Below are 19,384 nucleotides of genomic sequence, written 5' to 3'. Positions count from 1 at the left end.
ATAAATAAGACCCCGGCTATGCTCTACCAGACAAAGCCTGGACCGTGTCCAAAGCCGGGCCGTGGGGCAGGGCTTCCTCTTCTCACCCAGTCCCTGCTGGGGACAGTCAGTGCTCCGAGGGGCTTCAGAAAAGGCCCCCTGGGGTTCCCTACCTTCCCTACTGCTCAGCATCCCTCTCCTGCATGAATGCGCTTTCCCTGTCCCACAAATCCTCAGAGTATAAACTTTATAATCCCGTGGATTATCTAATTCAAGCCTGCTTCATTCCAAGTCTATTTTCGGCCTCTACAATGGCCCCAGAAAGTTAATTTTATCTTTTTACAGTCCAAGTGTTTGAAATACTCTCTCGCCACTCTGCTCCAGTTAAAGGCGCAGAAAACAAACACACCGACCCATCCCTGCCCCCCCCCAACAGCCCATCCTTGGCAGCTGCCGAGTCTCCTGGGCAGAGGAGGGGGGAGCTGCTCAGCTGGTACAGCACCCGGACCCTCCTCCGCTTGCCGGGGGGGCTGAGGCAGGTGAGGCGCTGGGAGAGACCAGGAAGTGGGGCCGTTCTACCTGAGCGAGTGGACCTTCAGATGTTTTGCCTTCAGGCCTCCCCTCGATTGATGAAGGAGCGCGGGGTCCCTCCGACGCAGGCAGGAAAGATGCCCGGGGCTTGAAACACGAGGGCGCCCTTCACGGCCTCACTTTCCGCCCTCTCCCCCTGTAGACACAGGCTGCTTACCTCCCCCTCCCCCAACAGGAGAGAAACGCACAGAACGGCGCAAACTGGGAAGCCCGTGAGATCAAAGGCACGAGAGGCGCAGACAGGAGAGTAACACGGGTGCCAACGGCACTTTCTACCTTCCCTCCCTTCTCCGTCCTCACGATCCAGCCCGTGTCCTCTACTTCAGAGACCGCTTTCCACGTCCCCTTCTTTTCCTCCTTCCTGGGGCTCTTTCTCAACTGCGGCTACGACTCCTCCAGTCCTCCCCTTCCATGCGACCCAGTCCCTCCTCCGGGAGTCTAAACCAGGGTTTATTCATTGCATCACTGGCTGGGCTCACAAATCCACCAAGCCATGAACCAGAATTGCAACTACAACGGCCGAGTTCATCTCAGGCGCGAAGCCAAGCCAAACCAGCCCGATTAACGCTTATTGGGGCGTTCCGGGGCGACCGCAGCTGCAGGGCGCCTTCCGCATCCCACTCCCTATTCAGAGGGACTTCCTCGGCCGCCTTCTATGGAGCAGCTCCGCCTCGCCTTCCTCCGCTCCCCCCCGCCCCCCCAAACTGATCCCAAGCGAAGGCACCGGGAGCTCCTTCCGAGTGCGGCGCTTTCCTTCCCCAGCGCTCCGCTCCTGCAGCAAAGCCGCGCAAAGGAGTCTGCGCTCCCCGCCCCCGGCCCCTCCGGTTGGGGGCCATCCCACCTCCAGAGGCAGGCCGGGCGAGGGCAGCCACCGCGGCCTCGCCGAGCCCCTCAAGGCACTTCAGAGCTCCGGCCCCTTTGGCGCTGGGAGGCGGGCGAGAAGGACGGCAGGTGCCGCTTCCCCCGCGGCTCCATTGTGCAGCCGGCGCGCCTTACCTTCCCGGCCGGAGCCCCGCGAACGGGAAAGGCGCCCCACCGCGGGCAACAGGCGAGCCGGGAAGGAGGGAAGCTGTGCACTGCGCCGCCAGCCTGGCCAGGGCCCCTCCGCCACGGGCCCAGGCACCGCCTCCTCTCCTGGGAGGGGGTGAGCGGACCGGCCGGCAGGCAGGCAGGCACTCCCCAGCCACACAATGATCGCTCTCCGCCGGCAGCTGCTCCAGGCAGCCGCATCAGCTCCATCGCTTCGGCGCTCCCTCTGCCCTCCTTGGGGAGGGGGGGAGGGGCTGCTAGACTCCTCCGGTGCATCCCCCAGCGAGGCAACCCTGGCCTTCCCCTGCTTTTGGCTGCCATTGTTCCCTATTTACAACCCTGCGAGGTAGGCTGAGCTGAAGGACAACTGGGCCAAGGGTCCCAGGCTGGTGGTGACCCCAGAGCTCCCAGCTTCCAATCCTGCCTTTCTTCCAGAACCCTTGAAGGGGGGGCAGACAGGAGGCCCATGGAGGGTCTGCCTTAGGGCCCCGAGGGGGGGGAAGGAGCGCAGGTCCTTCTGAGGTCTTGGGAGTTTTCCCCCCAAGCCTCCCCTCTCCCTGATGGGGGCTGCAATAGGCGGCAGACACACACAAGCTCTGAAAAGCCCGGGGGGGGGGGCAGAGACTGAGGAGGGGGGCCTGGGTCCCTTCATGGGACGGGGACTCTGCCAAGAGGGTCTCTTTCTGGGCAGGAGCTGCGCCGATGGAGCCGTCTGGGTCCCCCACCGCCCAGAGGGAGTCTGGCCATGCAGCAACAGGAAAAGCCACGGAGACAGGCCACCCCAGGGAGGGTTGGGGGCCACACAAGGCCCCTCAGAGAAACTGCCAGGCAGGTTGACAGTCATGGGGCGTCATCAACCCTCTTGGATTCGACCCTGGTGCCCCCCACAAAAAAGCCCCTCTGCAGCCCCCTTTCCAAATGTGCCACTCCTGGGCTTCATTTATTGCCTTGGCTGATGTGCTCCCGTCCCCTCCAATGCTTCTCTCAGGACAGCCGAGTCTGTGCAGGGGCTGCCCCACAGGGGCAAAGTTCCCGCGGAGGCCACGGAGGAGGGGGGCCTCTGAGTGGCAGAGTCCCACCCGGAGCAGCAGCCCTAAGGCAGGATCTCAATCTTCTTCCGCAGCGCCTGGGGGGGGAAGAGCAGCTGCCGGAGGAGGCCGTCCAGCTCCTCCAAGGCCAGCTGAGCATGCAGCACCGTCACCTCGTCTCGCTCACAGCGCACCACCCACTTCAGCAGGCGGTAAAGGTCCAGCAGGACATCGCGGAGAACCTGGAAAGAGGAGCAGGAATTAGTTCTTTTTAAGAAAAAGATCAGAATTGGCCATTGTCCCCATCCGAGGCCTTTGGTCCACCCCACGGCTTGAGCAGGAGGCTTTGTGCCATGCTGGACATCGGGCTCTCAGCCTTTTCCTGACCACCCCCAGCCAGGCCCTGAGCCCAGGGGAGCGTGGAACCAGCTGCCGGAGGTCCAGGAGGGGCCAGGAAGAGCCACCTTCTGGGGTCACTGCTTGGTACCCGCCCCCCCCTCCATTTTCATTCCACCTCTCTAAAAGTGTTATATAAAGGGGTGAAATTACTTTATTCTACCCCCAATTCTCCCCCCCCCCAAGAGCAACTCTGTGGGTTGGGCTGGAAGAGGAACCGGCCCAAAGTCACCCAGCCGGCTTTCACGCCTAAGGCGGGACTAGAACTCACCTTCTCCTGATTTTTTCCAAGGCCAGCATTTAATTATTGCACTAATTAATCTTACACACCTTTCTGGAGCAAAGGTGTAGGCAAACCACCCTGGGCCAGTTCCAAGAAAGTGACAATCCCTTGCCCGTAAATGCCAGGCTGGGCCACCTCTTCTCTGGCATTTCCTGGTGGCAGGGATGGACGCAACGAGGCGCAAGCGGGGATTTCTTTCAAAGAGGCCGCTGTGGACGGAGGGAAGCCACGGAGGCTGCTCAGCACTCCCTTCCTCTGCTCTCGTGCCCACCAAAGGGCAGGAAGCCCTCCGCTGGCCTTTCCTCCAGGAATCCGGGCAGGTCCAGCAGGGCCTCCTTTCCTCCATGCATGGCCACAGGAGGACGTGCCCGGCCTCCTCTCCCTCCACACGGAAGCCCCGCCAAGGAAGCCCCCGGTGGCACAAGGCAGGGCAGGGCGGCCCGCTCAGAAGAGACTCACCTCCACCGCTTTCGTGCTGAGCCCCCGCAGGAGAAGCACCACCACGTGGACTCCGGCTCTACGCACCTCGGCTTCATGGTCGGTTTTGACCACAGCTGCTAAGCAGGAGGCCAGCTGTGAGGGAGAAAGGCAGGGCCCTCAGAGTGGGCAGACCTTGCTAAGGAAGGGCCAGAGCAGGAGGCTACGGGCACCACAGGGGAGAGCCGAAAGCGGCTCTTCCATTGTGTTAAGAAAGGGCGGCACCGACCACTGGGGCCCTGGAGAGCCCTAACCGAGGGTTACTCCCCCAGTGGGGATCCTTTTGGCACCCACTGCTGGCTCATAGCATCTGAAGAAGACCTTCACTGACACACACACGGGGCTCAGGTGCTTGGGCCCAGGGCCAGATGTGCACATGGGGAGCCAGAGGACCATGGCTTCCACCCCCACCCCCCGCTGCATCTCTCTCTTCCTAGGCTCAAGGACAGCCTGCCTTCTCCACACCCTGCAGCAGCTTCCGCTGAGTCAGCTGGCACCTGGCCTGCTGCAGCGCCAGAAACGGCTCTCAGCCGAAGAGACGTGACTGCAACGTTGCAGCTCCTGTTCACGTCCTGGAGGCCCTGGGCAGCCTTGGCAAAAGGCCCAGCCGCACGGCGAGGCTCCTGCGTGGCTCGGCGACCACCAGAGCATCCGCAGCACTCCGGCTGCCCCAGCTGCAACGCCACAAAATAGACCGAGACCCCCCCCCGGCTCACGAGCAGCACCTGAGGAAGTCGGTTGTGTCTCGTTGGGCATTTCAGAAGCACCGGAGGGGTCTCTGCCCAAGAGGGGCGGCCAGGAGAGACCCCTCCCAATGTCTGAGTGGCTTTGGTAAAAGTGGAGGACCACGGCCAGGGCTGGTTCGCATACACACACAAACACACCCATGAACGTGTGAAGCTTTCCTCTATTCCCCTTTTAGCTTGCAGTTCTTCAGTGAGAAGCGGAGGAAAGAGTCACTCGGCGTGAGATCCCTTCCGGGCAAGGGGGCCTAAAATGCAGCCTGCACTCGGCTGCAACATGGACGGAGCCTCCGAATGTGCCAGGCTTCTCTTCTCGCAGGCAGGCCGCGCCCACGGCCAACACCGTGTGTGTGTGTGTGTGTGTCTCCCCGTGTCCCAAGCACAGCACCGGACACCCACAGCCACAGTGCGGGAGGAGAAAAGGGGCTGGTACCTCATGGACCACCGACCCCAGCTGAAAACCAAGGATCTGGCACAACTCCCCCAGGTTGGACAGGCTGCTGGCTCTGAGGGAGGGGTCAGGATCTCGGACTCCTCGCAGGAAAGCATGGATCAGCTTCTCTCTGTGCTGGAAGGCCAGGTCTCCTGCAAGGAGGAGGGGAAAAAGGGGGGAGGGGGACTGAAAAGCTGCTTGGCTGCGAGATGGGACCGGCGAGTTGGGGGGGGGGGGGCAACGGTGGGCACAGCTGAGCAGCCAGCTGGGGAAGGGGCCAGCGCAAGAAGAGCCAGGAGGCGCCCAGGCTCTCGCCTGTGAGCAGGCATGACCACTTGCCATGGGGCTGACCCATCCCAGGCCTGGGGGGCAAAGAAGAGACCTCCCCACCCTACGATTTACCCCACAGGCCAATGTTCCCACCTCCCTGCCTTCTAAAAAGCCCCCGCACCTTCTCGACTCTCCCCCTCTTATTCAGGGCCCCCAGGGGCCTCACTCCTTAGTGGGGGGAGGGAAGCGTTGAGGGACCCCAACACCAGGTGTGGCTGTTGCTAGGCGATTCCTCCCGCAGTGGCCCCCTGTGAGCCTCTGGTTCTCTCTCCTGAGGCAGCCGGGCACAATTGGTGAATGGCCCAAATAAAACCATCCAGCCAGCCGAGGGGCTAAAACCGCCTCCAGCACCGGCTGCCTTGCCCCCCCCCCCTTAAACGGAGCAGAGTTAGAGAAGAGCCCTGAGCCGAGGAGAGGCGCCAGGCATGCTGGCAGGCACCAGTAATTATGGCTCTGGCCTCCCAAATCACAGGCTCTCCTCTCCCTGCGAAGCAGCCCAGAGAAGGGCAGGCTTAACGGGCCTCCACTCAGCACAGCAGGCAAAGCCTCCAATACGGTCGCCTCGTCCTTCTCCCTCCCTGGCCTGCAAAGGAGGGGACCTCCAGCCACGGTGGACGCGCTGGGGCTGCTCCCCCCCCTGCAGATGGGCAGCGAGAAGCCCTCCTGCCTGGGCACCTGTCCTGGTGGGGCCCTTGCAAGATGAGAGGGCCAGTGGCGCCAGGCAGAGGTCTTAGACTCTAACTGCCCCATCATCACAAATGCTCCTGCGGCTAGCGAGGCTTTGGTGGCTTCCCTTGCCCTGCCTGGTCTGTGCCGGGGGGGGGGGGGCGGTCCCATGGCCGCCCAGCAGCCGCTCTGCCTCTCCACAAGCCCCGGCTCTTCTGCGGAAGGAAGGGGCCCCTGCAAGGCCAGGAGTTGCAAAGGGGCCGAAGCCCACCCACCGCTCTTCCCACATGAGGAGGGTTCCGGCCCAAGGCAGAGGCCAGATGCTCTTCCCCACAAGCCCCTGGGAAAGGAAGACCCCAGTCCCTCCAGCCCAACTGAGCGAGAGGACCTTCTGCAGCCCTACCCTCAAGCAGGAAGGCAGCCCCTCCCTCCCTCCCTCCCTCCCTCCAGGGCTCCCACCCTCAGCGCTCTCAAAGCGCCACAACAATGAAAGGCGGGTGGAGGACGCAAAGCAGAACCCAAAGCAGCACTGGAAAAGGGGGGGGGGGACGAATATCGGGCTTAATTTCAGCCCTAAGGAGGCTGGCCGAGCCTGCCGGGCACTCTGCCCAAGGAGCTGCGTGGGGAGTAGAAGCAGGGAAGCAGGGCAGGAGTCAGGGGGCCGCCAGAGACCCTTACCCCCAATGGAGATGGGGAGGGGAAACCCGGCTTCCGCAGAAGACCAGCGCCCGGCAGACAGGCAGCAATTAGGGGATTAGATCTAAAGACCGGGCCCTCCGCCAGCAGCCGCCCAGGGAGCCACCAGGACCTCCAGCGGAGGGAGGGAGGGAGGGAGGGGGGGAGGGAGGGAGGGAGGGTTGCACTCTCGAGGGATGGAGCCAAAATGTTTTTGGGACAAGGGAGGGAGAGGACAGAAGACCCCCCCCGCTGCTTCCAAGGGCTGCCAATCGACTAGGAGTAACTGTGGGAGGGGGGGGCAACAAAGCAGCCATGGGGCCCAGAGAGCAAGGGGCACCAAGGGACCCTTTCTCTTGGCAGGTAAGACGGGGGCCGGGGGGGTCAAGAGAGGGAAAGGCCCATCATCCTGGCCCAGGAAAAGGAAGGCTCAGGGGACGGAGCTGGGCGTTTCCAAAGGGAAGTGGGAGGGGGGGGGTCTGTAATGGGTGCAGCTGTCTGGGAGCCAGGAGACCCGCGGCTGCCCGCCCAGTGCCAGCCACCTCCTGCTGCTGCTGCTGTGCCACTGCAAGGAGCCCAGGCTGGTCCCATGGAGAGCAGGCAAACAGGTGGGAGGTGCGGATGGGGAACCACCTGGCCCAGATGGGAGCTTAATGAGGAGGTGGGCTCAACTGAAGGCAACCAGGCCAGGCGAGGGAGGGGCATCGGGGAGAGGGCTCTGTGTCCCACATGCCCTGGCATCGGGAGGGGCTGTGCCAGGTGGGCAAGAACAGCCCCGCTTTTGCAGCCAAGACGGAGGGGGGGGCCCGAGGGGGCAGGAACCAGTCAAGATCAGACGGCACGAAAGGGGGGGGGAGGGGACTCCAGGCCAGACAAGCCGCTCAGCTACCGTCTTGGCGGAAGCGGCCGATGGGGCAAGGCAGCCGAGGGCCATGAAGGCGGCTTGCAACACACAGGAAGCAGGCAGGGAATTCCCGATTCTCACGGATGGGAAAGCCAGGAGCCAAACCCTCCCGAGGCTCAAGCACAAGGCAGGGAAGTGACTCATCCGTGGGACCAGAGGCCCGGGAGACTCCGGAAGGCCTTTATTGAGAGGCTCAGGCGGAGCATGGCGGGAGGGTCAGACTCCATGGCCCCAAGGAGCCCCTTCGGCTCTGGATTTCGAGGGGGGGGGTATGGCCAAACCCACCAGAGCGCCCCCTTCCTGCCCTGGCCTCTCTGGCCCTCCCAGCCCCTGCAGGCCGACTCACCCAGGGCTCGCGTGGTGCGCAGCAGCGCCTCCCCCACCTTCATCCTGGTCTCCGCCAGGGGGGCGCCTGCGTACTGGCTGAGCAGGAGGGGAAGGACGTCTTGTGGGGAGGCATCAGACAGCAGGGCCAGGCCTGGAAGGGGGCAGAAGCAGCACATGGGAGGCCCCTGAGGCAGCCCCCGGCTGAGCCAAGGGGGGGGGGAGGCGCAGAAGCCTTCGCAGGGACCCCCAAGGGCAGCTCAATCGGCCACCGAGGGTCCCCGTCCCCCGGGCAGCTGTCCCAGCTCTCCCCTAAAGGCATGGGAAGCTCTTCAGCACAGCCCACCCCCCTCTTCATCCCACCATCACAACCCCCTCCCTGCCCTCCGGCTCCCAGTGGCGGATTTTGCATGAAGCAGCCGAGCTTCAGGGCACCCGAGATCGTTCCCAGCTGGAAAGGCCCCAGCAGCGGAAGCCCTCCAAGGTCCCCCCGCCTCTCCCTCTGACTCCTCTCTGGCCTTTGGAGCAATGAAATAACCGGCCACAGAGTAGAAGTTGGGGAGGGGGCAGCCTTTGGCATGCCAAGAGCCACTCAAGCAGCAGGGCAGCCCCAGTGGGACTGCAGCTCTGCCCTCAGCTGCTGCTTTTGGATGCAGCCTCTGTCTCTGTCTGTCCGTCCGTCTGTCTGTCTGTGTAGAAGTAGGGGGAACCCCGTCTTAGCCCCACCCCCTCCCTGCCCATCACCCAAAGGCCTTCCCAACATTCTGAGTCAACGGCAGGAGATTCATCGGCTGTTGCAAGGCCGTCTTGCTCAACGTGGAAGGTGCCGCTCTTGTGCCCCAGGCTGGCAGCGCCAGGGAGTCAGCACAGGCAGAATCCCTTCACCCGCTCATCAGGGAAGGAGAAGAGGGGGGGAGGCTCTCCCAGCCTGCTTCCTTCACCCCGCCTTCCCTGGCAAGGCGGGGCATTAGCACAGAAGGGCTCAGAGAGCGGAGCCCCGGAGCAACGCCCAGCAAGGAAGCCCAGAAAACCCACCCGGGGGGGCTCTCTGGGCTTCTGGCAGGGGGACGGAGTGGCCCAGAGGCCTCTTGAGAGCCAGGAAGAGTTCGAAGGCCTACAGGGGGCCTCGGGAGCTGTGCCTCTTTGTGCCTCTGCCTTATGCAACCAGCCTTCCTTTGCAGAGCCCGTTCCTCCTCTGGGCCCTGTGGCGGGGATGCCAAGCGGTGGCCAGGCCCAGAAGAGCCCCCCCCCCTCCACCCAGGGCAACTATTCGGCTGCCTGGACAGCCGAATGCGGTTCAAAGGTGGGAAGGAGGAAGGGCGCCCCTGTCCGCTTCCAGAGGAGACAAGGGAGAGATTTGCGCAGGCATCCAGCCCCGGAGGTCTTGTGAAATGCCTCCCTTGCCTCCCAAGGAAGCTGGTGAGAGATTGTTTCCTGGAGGACTTGGCGGCTTCTCCAGAAAGGTGACGTTGCGCAGAGACAGGAAGGCAGGTGTAAGGAAGGGGGCGGCCGGAAGAGGTTCAAGCAACCGGCTGAAAGAGGGCAGCCCACCCAGAGGAGTGGCACCCACTGACCTCGGCCGTGCTTAGGGTCCCACCCGCCCTAGGGATGTCTCCAGCCCAGACTGGGCACCAAGGAGCCCCCTCGCCCTTGGGGAAAAGGAGAAGCAGGGGGGCTGTTTGCTGAAGTCCGCCCTGCGTCCTGAGCAAAGTGGTGGGAGGTCAGCAGGCGTCCTTGGAGGCCAGCAGAGAGGAGCAGGAGCTGGGCGGGGGGGAGGGGGGGCCTACTGGCTTCATTCAGGGACGGCCCCCCGCCTTTTCTCCCATTTCCTAAGCCCACTTGCAAAAACCTGGCACTCAGGAAGACCATCGGCAATGTGCGCCAGGCAGGTGGGCTTCCGGCCTCTGACCTGGGCTCAGCCAGCCCCCCTTCCTGGAGCATTTGCCCCCCATCCACCACCCACCCCATGCAAGAAGAGGTGTCTGGACAGGAAGGGCCCTGCATTTCCACACACAGCAGCCGGGAGCAAGAGGGGGTTGCTTACCTTGGATAGCAGAAAGGTAAACAAAGGAGTCTTTGTGCTCCAGGTTTTCTACAAAAACCTGAAAATTAAAACCAGGAATCACTTGGCCGGCAGAGCTGCAGCCAACCGGGTCTCTCGGCTGAGGCCTCCTTGGCAGGGCAGGAGGGTTCCTCAGCCGTCCGTCCAGGCGTGTCCTTTGCTCCCCGGAAGCACCAGGGTGGCCCCGACGGGGGACTAGAAGCCCTTTCGTTTCTGGGGGAGCGTTAGGGGGTTGGACGGAGGGAGGAGGGAGGGGCTCAGCAAGAGGGCAGCTGAGGTCCGGCTCCTGGGACCACCTGCAGCAGCTGCTGCCCCCCCCAGGCCCAAAACATTCAGGCTGCCTGGAAGCAGAACTAAACTCTTCCAGGAAAAGCAGACCAGTCTGGGGGGAGCCCAGGAAACAGAAGATCTGGGGACTGAAAACCTAATTATATGTGCCTGGAAGTGGCTGGATAGAAACGCCTTCCGGCCACCAAGCAGAGCTCACGGGGTGAAGCTCCAGGACGCCCTCTGCAGGGAGGCCCCTTCCCCAGGCAGGCCAGAATGGGGGCCCCTCTCAGGCCCAGCCCAAGCCACCCACGGGCCGTCCTCAGGCCTCTCCCGCACAAAGCGCTCCGGCTGCCTACCTCCAGCACCTTCTCCCGAGTCTCCAGGGCTCCGGGGTCCCTCCGCTCGACCCTCTGGGAGAGGAGGCGCAAGGCAGCCGCTCGCGTGGGGATGTCAGGGCTGTAAGCCTCCGAGAGAAGCTCCTGCAGCTGGCTCTGGGGGTCGCAGGGGGCAGAGCCTCCCTGGGCAACCGAGTCCGTCCCCTGAGGCTGCCCCGGGCAGCTCCCGGGGGGCTTCTGGGCTGCCGCCCCGCCCGCACGCCCGCCCAGGGCCTGGCAGGCAGCAGTGCGGACGGCCTCTGTGGAAAAGGCGCGGTGGGTGCAAATGGCGATGCTCAGGTCATCCGCCAGCTCCTGGATGACGGGCTCCGGGTGGAGGCGGGAGAGTTCCCCCAGCAGGGGCACCAGCTGCTTCAGGCTGCCAAAGTCTCCGGATTTCAGCTGGGGAGACAGCGGGGAGCACGTCAGCCGGGCGCTGCCCAGGAGAGGAAGCAGGGCTGATCCTGAGAACTTGGCCCTGGGCTGCCGGCAGGAAGCGCCAGGAGGGGCCCCTGCGCCCAGAGCCTTTGCTGTGGTTACCGTTATGGGTGTGCGCAGAGGCTCCGGCAGGGCGGATAAGATCAGGCCCCGAGCGCCAGGTGCACCCAGGGAAGGGGGGGTGGGAAGGAAGGCAGCTACTGCTCTTCCCCAGCAGCAGCAGCAGGAAAGGCCCAGCCGGGGCTCCACTCAGCCCTCCAGGGAGCTGCGTCCACGCCTGCTCAGCCCTGCCCCCTCCTGGGCACATCCTGCCATGCCTTGGAGGCACCCAGAGGCCTCGGGCTTTGGCCGGCCAGGGTCCCCCCTTCCGGCAGGCAGCAGGGTGTCCAGGACCCCCCACCCAAGAGGCCTCGACCCTCCCTCACTATTCCTCCTCATTTCCCTAGCGTCCTGTGAGTGGAGGGGAGCTTTTCCCCGCTTGGCCCCCACCAGAAACACCCCCAGCCACCCAGCACTCCTCCTGCGGGAAACCACAGCCGGCTTCAGCAAAGGAGGAACAAGCAGCGGCCTGAAAGCCAGGACTGGGGAGGAGGAGGGGGGGAGGGAGGCCCCATGCCTACAACTGGCCCCAGCGAGCCCAGACTTGAGGAGAGAAGCTTCCCGGCTTCAGCCTGTCACAGCAAGATTCCCCCCCTCCCCTTCCCCCCCCTCTGCCTCCACACCGGTCACGTTTCCTCCCTCCAACCCCCCAGCCCCCCAGGGGGAAGCAGAAGGGCCCAGCTCCTCACCTGGCCTGGCTGGGTGGGCGGAGGCTTTCCTGCAGGTCAGTGGGAGCCCCTCCCCTGCCCCGCCCAGCTGGCCTGCTCTGCCACGGCCCTCCCCCAACAAAGACCCTGCCGGACGGGGCACGGGGGTGTGTGTTCAAATTAGGATCAAACTGGGAGGGGGAGGGGTGGAGGAGCAGAGCCCAAGCAGGGAGGGGGGGCACCTCTCCCGACCCCCCAGGACCCGGTAGGCCTGCAAATGCTTCCCCCGGGGCCCTCCAGCTACTCACCTGCAGGGCCCCGCCCAGCACAGCCGCCGCCAGCCCCATGGCCATGCTGAGCGTCTGGGATTCCACGGTGCCCACCGAGCCCCTGGAGAGACTGGCACAGGCCCGCTGCAGAGTGGCTGCCACAAACTCCGCCACCTGTGGAAGGGATGCCACCCAGAAAGCTTCAGTCTCCAGCCAACAATGGGCCTCAAGCTACTTCTGCAACTCTAGGCTGATAGGCTAGAGGCCCCCCTATCCCCGGCACTTTCCTGGCCAAAGCCCCCCAGCCCTCCCCCTGGCACATCCCTTAAGGAGGGAGTTTGCCAACAGCCCCCAAGGGACGCAGCCTGCCCAGCCGGGCCTCGGGCACAGCCGCCAGGGCACCCCAGGCCACTGGAGGGAGGGGCTCTGCAAGGCTGGCGGGGGAGGGGGAGGCCAGGACCAACCTGCCTGACGTCTGTGAGCAGAGAGTCCGAAATGCCCTCAGTCAACATGGCCACCAGGCGGAGCACCTGCAGCTGCCTCGTCTGCTGGGGGAGGGCTGGGTGGCAGAGCTGCTCCAGATCCAGGGGGTGCCCTTGCGAAGGGGGCGCAGGGTCCCTCTCGGAGGCCACCTGGCTCAGCTCCTGCCGAGGGGGAGAAGAGGGGCTAAAGGAGAGCCTTATGGGACCATCTCCCCGTGGAGATCCGGACCCTTACTGTCCTCCCGGCCTTCCGCAAAGCAATTAAGACCTGGCTCTTCCAGAAGGCCTGGGGCTGTTGAGTTATCCAGCCCCATTTTATCTTATGAATGTTGTGTGATTTTAATGTTTGTACTTTTTAATTTTTATGTGTTCCCCTCCCTTCTTTTTCTGTAAGCCGCCCTGAGTCTTTCAAGAGTGGGTGGCATACAAGTCCTAATAAACTCAAACTAAACAACTGGATACGTGGCTTGCTTCAGGTACACACAGACACACCCCCTGTGTGTGTGTGTGTGCAGGACTCTAGAGGAGGCCCATCCAAACCCTCAGTTCCACTTGCAGCCCATCCAAGAGCCCTGCGGCTTCCCTGCCTGCATTGGTCTTGGCAGCTGAAGGGGGGCCTTGAAGGACAACGCCCGACCTCGGCCACTCCTGGCGTGGCGCCCATCCTACGCTTGTGGAAGGAGCAGGTGCCCCACACTCCCACGGAGGCACCCAGAGATGCTCTGGGCCCCACCTTCAAGCAGCCCAGGAAGAAGTCTCCAGCTAGGCTGCCCCTCCGGCAGCGAGACAGCAAGTCCACCAGCTGCTCCAGCTGCCACTGCTCTTCCGACAGCTTCCGATACAGAGCCTCGTCTTCATCACTGCACAGGGGGAGAGCAACGTAAGGGACAAAGGAGGAGGCGGGGGGCTCTGGGCTGGACAGTCCCTCCCATCCCGCTTGGAGCAAGGGAGCGTCCTTTCCTCACGGCTGACCACCTGCAGGTAGAAAGCTGAGAATCCTCCTGGGAAGGGCCTCCCGTGCCCCCCATCCCATGCCACTGGGGTAAGGGGCAGCTGCCTTTGGACAGGCAGGCTCTCTGCACCCACCTCCTGGGGGGGGGGGGAGAGGCTGGGTGGCTTTTCTGGCAGCCCCTCAACTGCAGCCATCTGGATCAGAGCCCCCTCCCTCCCTCCCTCCGACTGGGGACGCCCAGCAGACTCTCACCTCTCAGCCTCCCTGATGGTGGCCACCACGCCCCCTTCGCTGCCCACCTGGAACCGGCAGTGGGGGTGGGGCAAGCGGGGGCTTCCTCTGAGCTCCGCCAAGCCTTCCAGGGCCTCCAGGGAGGCCTGTTGCTCACTCTTCTCCAGGAACCACAGCAGGATCTCCTGGCAGGGGGTGCTGAAAGCAGCAAGGGGGGGGGCATTCACCTCAATCCAGGGGAAGGTGGCTTTGGTGAGAGGCAGCCCAAAAGCCCCCCCCCCCGAGGAAAGCTGCCTCTGCCAGAAGAGGGGCAGGACGTGGAGCCCGTCTCCTGGGCAATGGGGACTACAAAGAGGACGGGCAGTCCCCCTCCCAGCCCTTCTCTTTCAGTCTGTTGGTATCCTTGGATTGGGTTCCTCTTTTCAGAGGAGTTGCACAATCCCCCCTCCCATCCCAGGGACTTCCCACCCAGGCAGAAAAGCCGGCACTGGTGGGGCCTCGGTTGAGAGGAACCGGGAGGAGAAGAGCTCCTGGGAGAGGCCCCCAGCCCATAAGAGAGCCCTGGAGATTCCCCCACCAGGCCGGGCGCCTCACCGCAAGGAGGACACGTTCTGCTTGGTGAAGCACCAGAGGGAGAAGACGGCCCCCAGCGCAGGCTGCAGGGCCCCCAGGAGGCAAGGCAAGGGCTCATTGCCCACCACGCAGACCTGCAAGGGAAGCAGCAACGGAGAGGAGGAAGACTCTGCACAAACTCCATTGGCAGCCTTCGCACACACATCCCCTGCCCCTCCCAAAGGCTTGCAGAAGAAGCTTCCAGTCCTCTTTGTTTCTGCCTGCCGTCTCTCTGAAGGAGTTCGTTGGTGCCCAAGATGCTCTCGAGCATCCACAGGGTTTAAATGCTCACGCTATCGAGACCAACAGAGCCAACAGAGCAGCCCAGCCCATTGCACGGGCCTCCCGAGACCTCCGAGCCTGCTCATGGCTCAGCCCCCAAGCCTGCTGGCAAGACAGCCCTGCGCTTGGGCTCTTCCCCTTCTGGGATCCGGCTGATCCTTGGAGGGCCTGCGGCTTCAGTCCAGAAGGGCAATGCTGAATCCTGGCAGCCAACAGCTGACCGAGAGAAGGTGGACTAAAGGCATGTGGGAATGGCACCTCCCCCTGGCATTTCAGGGAAGAGCATTTTGCCTATTTCAGCACAGGGAGGCCACAGCTGAGGCCTTCCTCGGCCTCCGCTCCCTCTCCCAACGCCGCATGCAGACAAGGGTGCTGGTGCCGTACCTTGTACACAGTTTCCACGCACCCCGAGAGCAACTCCTCTTCCACCAGCACCGACCCAGCTGGCAGGTCTTCCAGGGAGCCTTCTGAAGACAGAAAAGGACCGTCATGTGGGTGCAGCTAATGCTGGGCCGGTTTCACTTCATTATATTCGCCCTTTCAGTGGCAAAGAAAATATTTCATCCCAGCACGACTTCCTTCCCTGGGAGCCACCCAGCTGCCAGGCTAGAAACTATGGGATGGGTGTCCTGGCTGGGAGGGGGGGAGGCAGGGCTGCTCTGGGCCAGGCCCTCGCTCAGGCCAAGCTCCTCACAGGAGCGTTATGAGCACTTGAGTTGTGTGAAACAAAGGCAGGATATAAATCTGAATTGATGAGTAAAACTTTGACTCAATTGAGCGTTATCTCAGCCTACCAAGCTTGTCGTGCCCAGCACGGCTTCAACTGCTGATACCGGATTGTTATGAGCTGTCCAGAATTCACGGGTGAACCGACCAGAGGGACCCATTTCAGTCCCACTGGGGGACCCAGACCTAAGAATCCCAGAGCCACCAATTCTGGCTAGAGCAGCCCCTGAAAAAACAAGGAGCTTCCCACCTTCCCAGGTGGCAGAAATTTATTTGTTGGCTTAGTCATTCCATCATTCAAGCAACCTCCATGGCCGGCCAAGTCGACCAAGTGACTCTGGGAGGCTGACGATTTCAAAATCCTGAAAAGGACTCCGCAGCCTGGCCAAGCGTTCAGGGGCTGGGAGGCTGTTACCTGGCTCTCCCAGGCAGCGCAAGAGGGGCTCCAGCAGGGGGCGCAACAGGTGCTCCTTGGCCTGCTGAGGATGTTGCCTCACCATGGCGAGGACCGTTGCGGTCGCCACTCGTTGGAACTGGCGCACCATCAGCTTATCCTGGATGAGGAAGAGCTGCAGAATCTTTGGAAGGAAGAGACAAAAGCAGAGTTTTATGCTCAAAGTAGGGGCTGCTCACCAGCAGTGTTTCTAAGGTTGTGCCTCATAGCCTCCACTCTACCTCAAATGGCCCCAAGGGGGGGAGGGGGAACAAGCCCAAAAGGCTCAGCAGAAACCGGGGACCCCGAGGACCAACCCAGGAAACGGGAGTCTCTTGGCGAGCAGCAGATGGGAGGGGAAAGGCACTCCGGGAGCTCTGACTCACAAGCACTCCCTGGGTTGCCCCGGAATGCCAGTTGCCGGGTAAAGGGAAGGGGCAGAGGATGTACCTGAGGGCAAATCCCTTGACAATAATTCTCCAGGGACAGAGATTGCTGAGGGCACGAGGACAGGATCTTGGCGATGGCCTCGCACTTCTGCCAGTCAGCTGCTGCCGCTTCTGCACTGCTGCCCCGCACGGCCCCAGCTGGAAAGCAGGAGGCTCCGTGTTAGACGAGCACAGAGGGAGCTGCCCATCCTGTGGCCAGAGAGACTCGCAACGTCCTCCACCATGAAGGGGAGCTTCCCCCAGGCCGTAATCGCCCAGCTCAGCATCTTGCCAGGCTGCCTTGGATCTTCCTCATCCTTCCTGCTCTGGCGGTTTCTTAAGAGAGGTGCAAAAAGCCTGGGACCGAATTGTGCTCTGCCTAGAAGAGCCGGTTCGTGGGAAAGGCCATGCAGAGAAGAGGGGCCGGCGAGAGACGAAGGCCTGGGAAGGTCATGTACCAGGTTGACTTATTTGCCCCATCTAGAAGGTTTGGTTCTGGCAAACTGATTGATCCAAAAAACACAGGGATTTGTCCAGATATTTTCCTGCTTCATGCAGATCCTTATTTATTAAAACAGAACTATTATATGTAAACCTGGCCAAGTTTAGAAACAATGGAACAAAGGACCCTTTTCTGCTCTGGTCCCAGAATGACGGATTTTTCAAGCTTCACTGACCTCCGGCTTCCTCCAGGATGCCACGGAGCACGGCCTGAACTCCACCAGGTCTTAACAGCCTCCCAGACAGCAGGTGCCCACAAAGGCGCTGAAGCCAGGCCGGTGCTAGTGCTGTACGAGGCTCGTTGTTCTGCTGGCTGCGACGGCAGGCCTGGAAAAGAAACGTATGTGCACGATGGACCACCAGCAGCCCTGCTGTGCACCATCCCTTCTCCTTGACACCAGGCAGCAGGGGCGTCCCTGCCCTTCCCCAAGCAGAACGGACTCGGGTCACTTGACTGAAAGCTTCTCTGAGGGCACCATTCACTTAGCAGCAGATTCCCACCTAACAAGACTGGGTTGGCCCTGGAGCTGTCAGATTGTATCGCATCCCATTTGTAGACCTGGGGGCTGCCTCCTCCTTTCCTTTCCCACTGATCCAGGGGCTAGGAAGGCCCCGGCTGCATCTCTGGCGGGGTCTCTAGGGACAGGCCATCAGGCAGCAGGACTGAGAAAGACCCGTTCTGCAGAGCCACAGCTAAATTAACCCACTGGCAGCGCTGAGCTGGAAGGACAGATCAGGGCTGTGGTGGGAGTCCCTTAAAAGGAAGCTTCCATGCCAGTGTTTCCCAACCTTGCCAACTTTAATATATGTGGACTTAAGTCCCAGAACCAGCATAATATTGGCAAGGTTGGGAAACACTGGCATGGAAGCTTCCTTTTAAGGGAGTCCCACCACAGCCTTGATCTGTCCTTCCAGCTCAGTGGTTTTATACCTTTGGTGCTTGTTCCCCTGGGATCAATGACATGGTATTCACGTGGCATGTATCCATTGTCATAGCTGAGCCACATCCATGGGATTCAGTTTTGGATCTCTCCAAAAATGCTTCGGAGGGGGGTGGGGGGATGAGGAAGAAAGATTTGCAAGCAGGCACCCACAACGGAACCAACTCACAGGATGCAAATCTAGTTTCTCTATGGCTCACAGTCCTACCTGCTTAGCCCCCCCCTGAAGGAGCAGCAGTTCCCGGATCACCAGGGGCTGGTATGCTTTGTCCAAAAGGCCTTGCAAGGCTTCTTTGCAGCTGCTCTGTTCCTCTTCCGTCAGCCCCTGAAAAAATCCCAGAGAGCTAAAAGAATAAAAGTCGCAAAGGAATTCTCAGAAATGCAAAAAGATGCTCATTCCAAACAGCAGCCCTAGCAAGAGGCTCAGCCAACTAAGGCAGTGCCAGGGGCCCCATGGGCACCTCCCTGCCCGGCAGAACTTTTTGCCTGTAGGGCCCAAGGATGGCTTGCCAGTCCCCCCTCCCATTTCATACTGCCCAGAGGAAACAGGGAGACCCTTGCTTCACTTTATGGAAATGCCCAGGCCGCTTCTGGCAGGGAAACGGGGCCTACTGGAGCCGGACCCCCAGGGCTGCTCCTTAACCCTCACCTGCCTCTCGCGTGGTGCACCCTCCCGGGCCTTCCTCGCGGGGCAGAAGCCCAGCTGGCACAGCCCAGCCAGCAGGTCGCCCAGGTGGCGCGCCAGGATCAGCCTGGCCAGCTCGGGGTGCTCGGCCACTTCCACCAGGGCGCTGCAGGCGGCCAGGAGCCTCCGCGGGGCTTGGGGCTGGGCGGCGAGCAAGCCGGCCTTGTCCCGCGGCAGGGGCGCCACGCCGGGCAACAGGTACGGCCGGAGGCCCAACGCCACCGCCAGCTGCGCCGCCGCCTGCACGGTGCCCTCTTGGCCGATGCTCAGGGCGTCAGGGCGCAGCGGAGGGGGAGCCCCGGCCTCGCTCGGGCCGGCGGCGGGGGTGGCAGCGGCGGCCAGGCGGACCAGGCAGCGCTTGAGGCAGAGCAGCAGCAGCAGCGCCTGGCAGGCGGCGGCCCAGGGAGGGTCGGGGTCGGCGCCGGGACTCAGCCCCGGGGCCCGCCGGGCCACCTCGGCCCTCGCCCTGCGCAGGGAGGCCCACGCGGGGTCCCGGGCCAGCCTCTCCTCCAGCGCGGTCAGCCCGAGGCGCAGCGACTCCGGCGACGGGGCGGCGGATCTCGTGGCCGGCAGCGGGCCTGCGGAGAGAAGGGAGGCGCCGGTCGGAGCGGAGCGAAGGGCACCTGCGGCTCGGGCGGCGAGAGAAACAGGCGCCCGGCCCCCGCGCTCCTCCTGCGGCTCTCACCGGTGCCTGCGCCGCGGCCCAGCAACAGCCGCAGCCCGTCCACCGCCCGCTGCAGCCCCGCCGCTCCCTCCTCGCTCCAGCCCTCGGCACTCATGGGCGCCGCCATCTTGGGAAGGTCCGGTGACCCTGCGCCACGGCGACGCCGCCACTTTGGGCGGGGCCGAAGGAGGAGGGCGGAAGTTCCTACGGGCTGCCATTTTGAAGAGGTCGGAAGGGAAAAGGCGGGAGAGGCGGAGGGAAGCAGCCCTCTGGAGAAGGTCTCGCGGCCGGAGGAATTCTGAGAGTCCCAGGCCGCTAGACCCTCTGGCGCATGCGCAGTTCGGCGAATTCACTTGAAATTTAGGTCGAGTGTACGAGGCGCAGCGCAGGACGTCTTTTGCAAAAAGGGCAAAATAGGCTTTGTTCATTA

The 19,384-nt window shown here is 62.7% G+C and overlaps 1 protein-coding gene across 1 annotated transcript; it reads right to left on the bottom strand.

Annotated features, from left to right (window-relative positions):
- Positions 1 to 2,510: 2,510 nt before the first annotated feature.
- On the bottom strand, positions 2,511 to 19,081 carry TANGO6 (transport and golgi organization 6 homolog). The gene is made up of 18 exons (XM_032231170.1): positions 18,976 to 19,081; positions 18,255 to 18,868; positions 17,814 to 17,930; positions 16,841 to 16,991; positions 16,186 to 16,322; positions 15,718 to 15,880; positions 14,961 to 15,043; positions 14,277 to 14,389; positions 13,704 to 13,880; positions 13,233 to 13,359; positions 12,482 to 12,661; positions 12,057 to 12,191; positions 10,547 to 10,966; positions 9,903 to 9,960; positions 7,881 to 8,012; positions 4,960 to 5,111; positions 3,766 to 3,879; positions 2,511 to 2,869 (listed from the first exon to the last, which is right to left on the bottom strand). The coding sequence occupies exons 1-18, from the start codon at positions 19,079 to 19,081 to the stop codon at positions 2,693 to 2,695; spliced, it is 3,156 nt and encodes a 1,051-aa protein (XP_032087061.1). The 3' UTR covers positions 2,511 to 2,692.
- Between the last annotated feature and the right edge of the window lie 303 nt (positions 19,082 to 19,384).

This window comes from Thamnophis elegans, chromosome 14 (genome assembly GCF_009769535.1).
Source record: "Thamnophis elegans isolate rThaEle1 chromosome 14, rThaEle1.pri, whole genome shotgun sequence".
Taxonomy (NCBI): Eukaryota; Metazoa; Chordata; class Lepidosauria; order Squamata; family Colubridae; genus Thamnophis; species Thamnophis elegans.
Note: the sequence above shows the minus strand (reverse complement) of the source record. Positions and strands in the feature narration are given on the sequence as shown.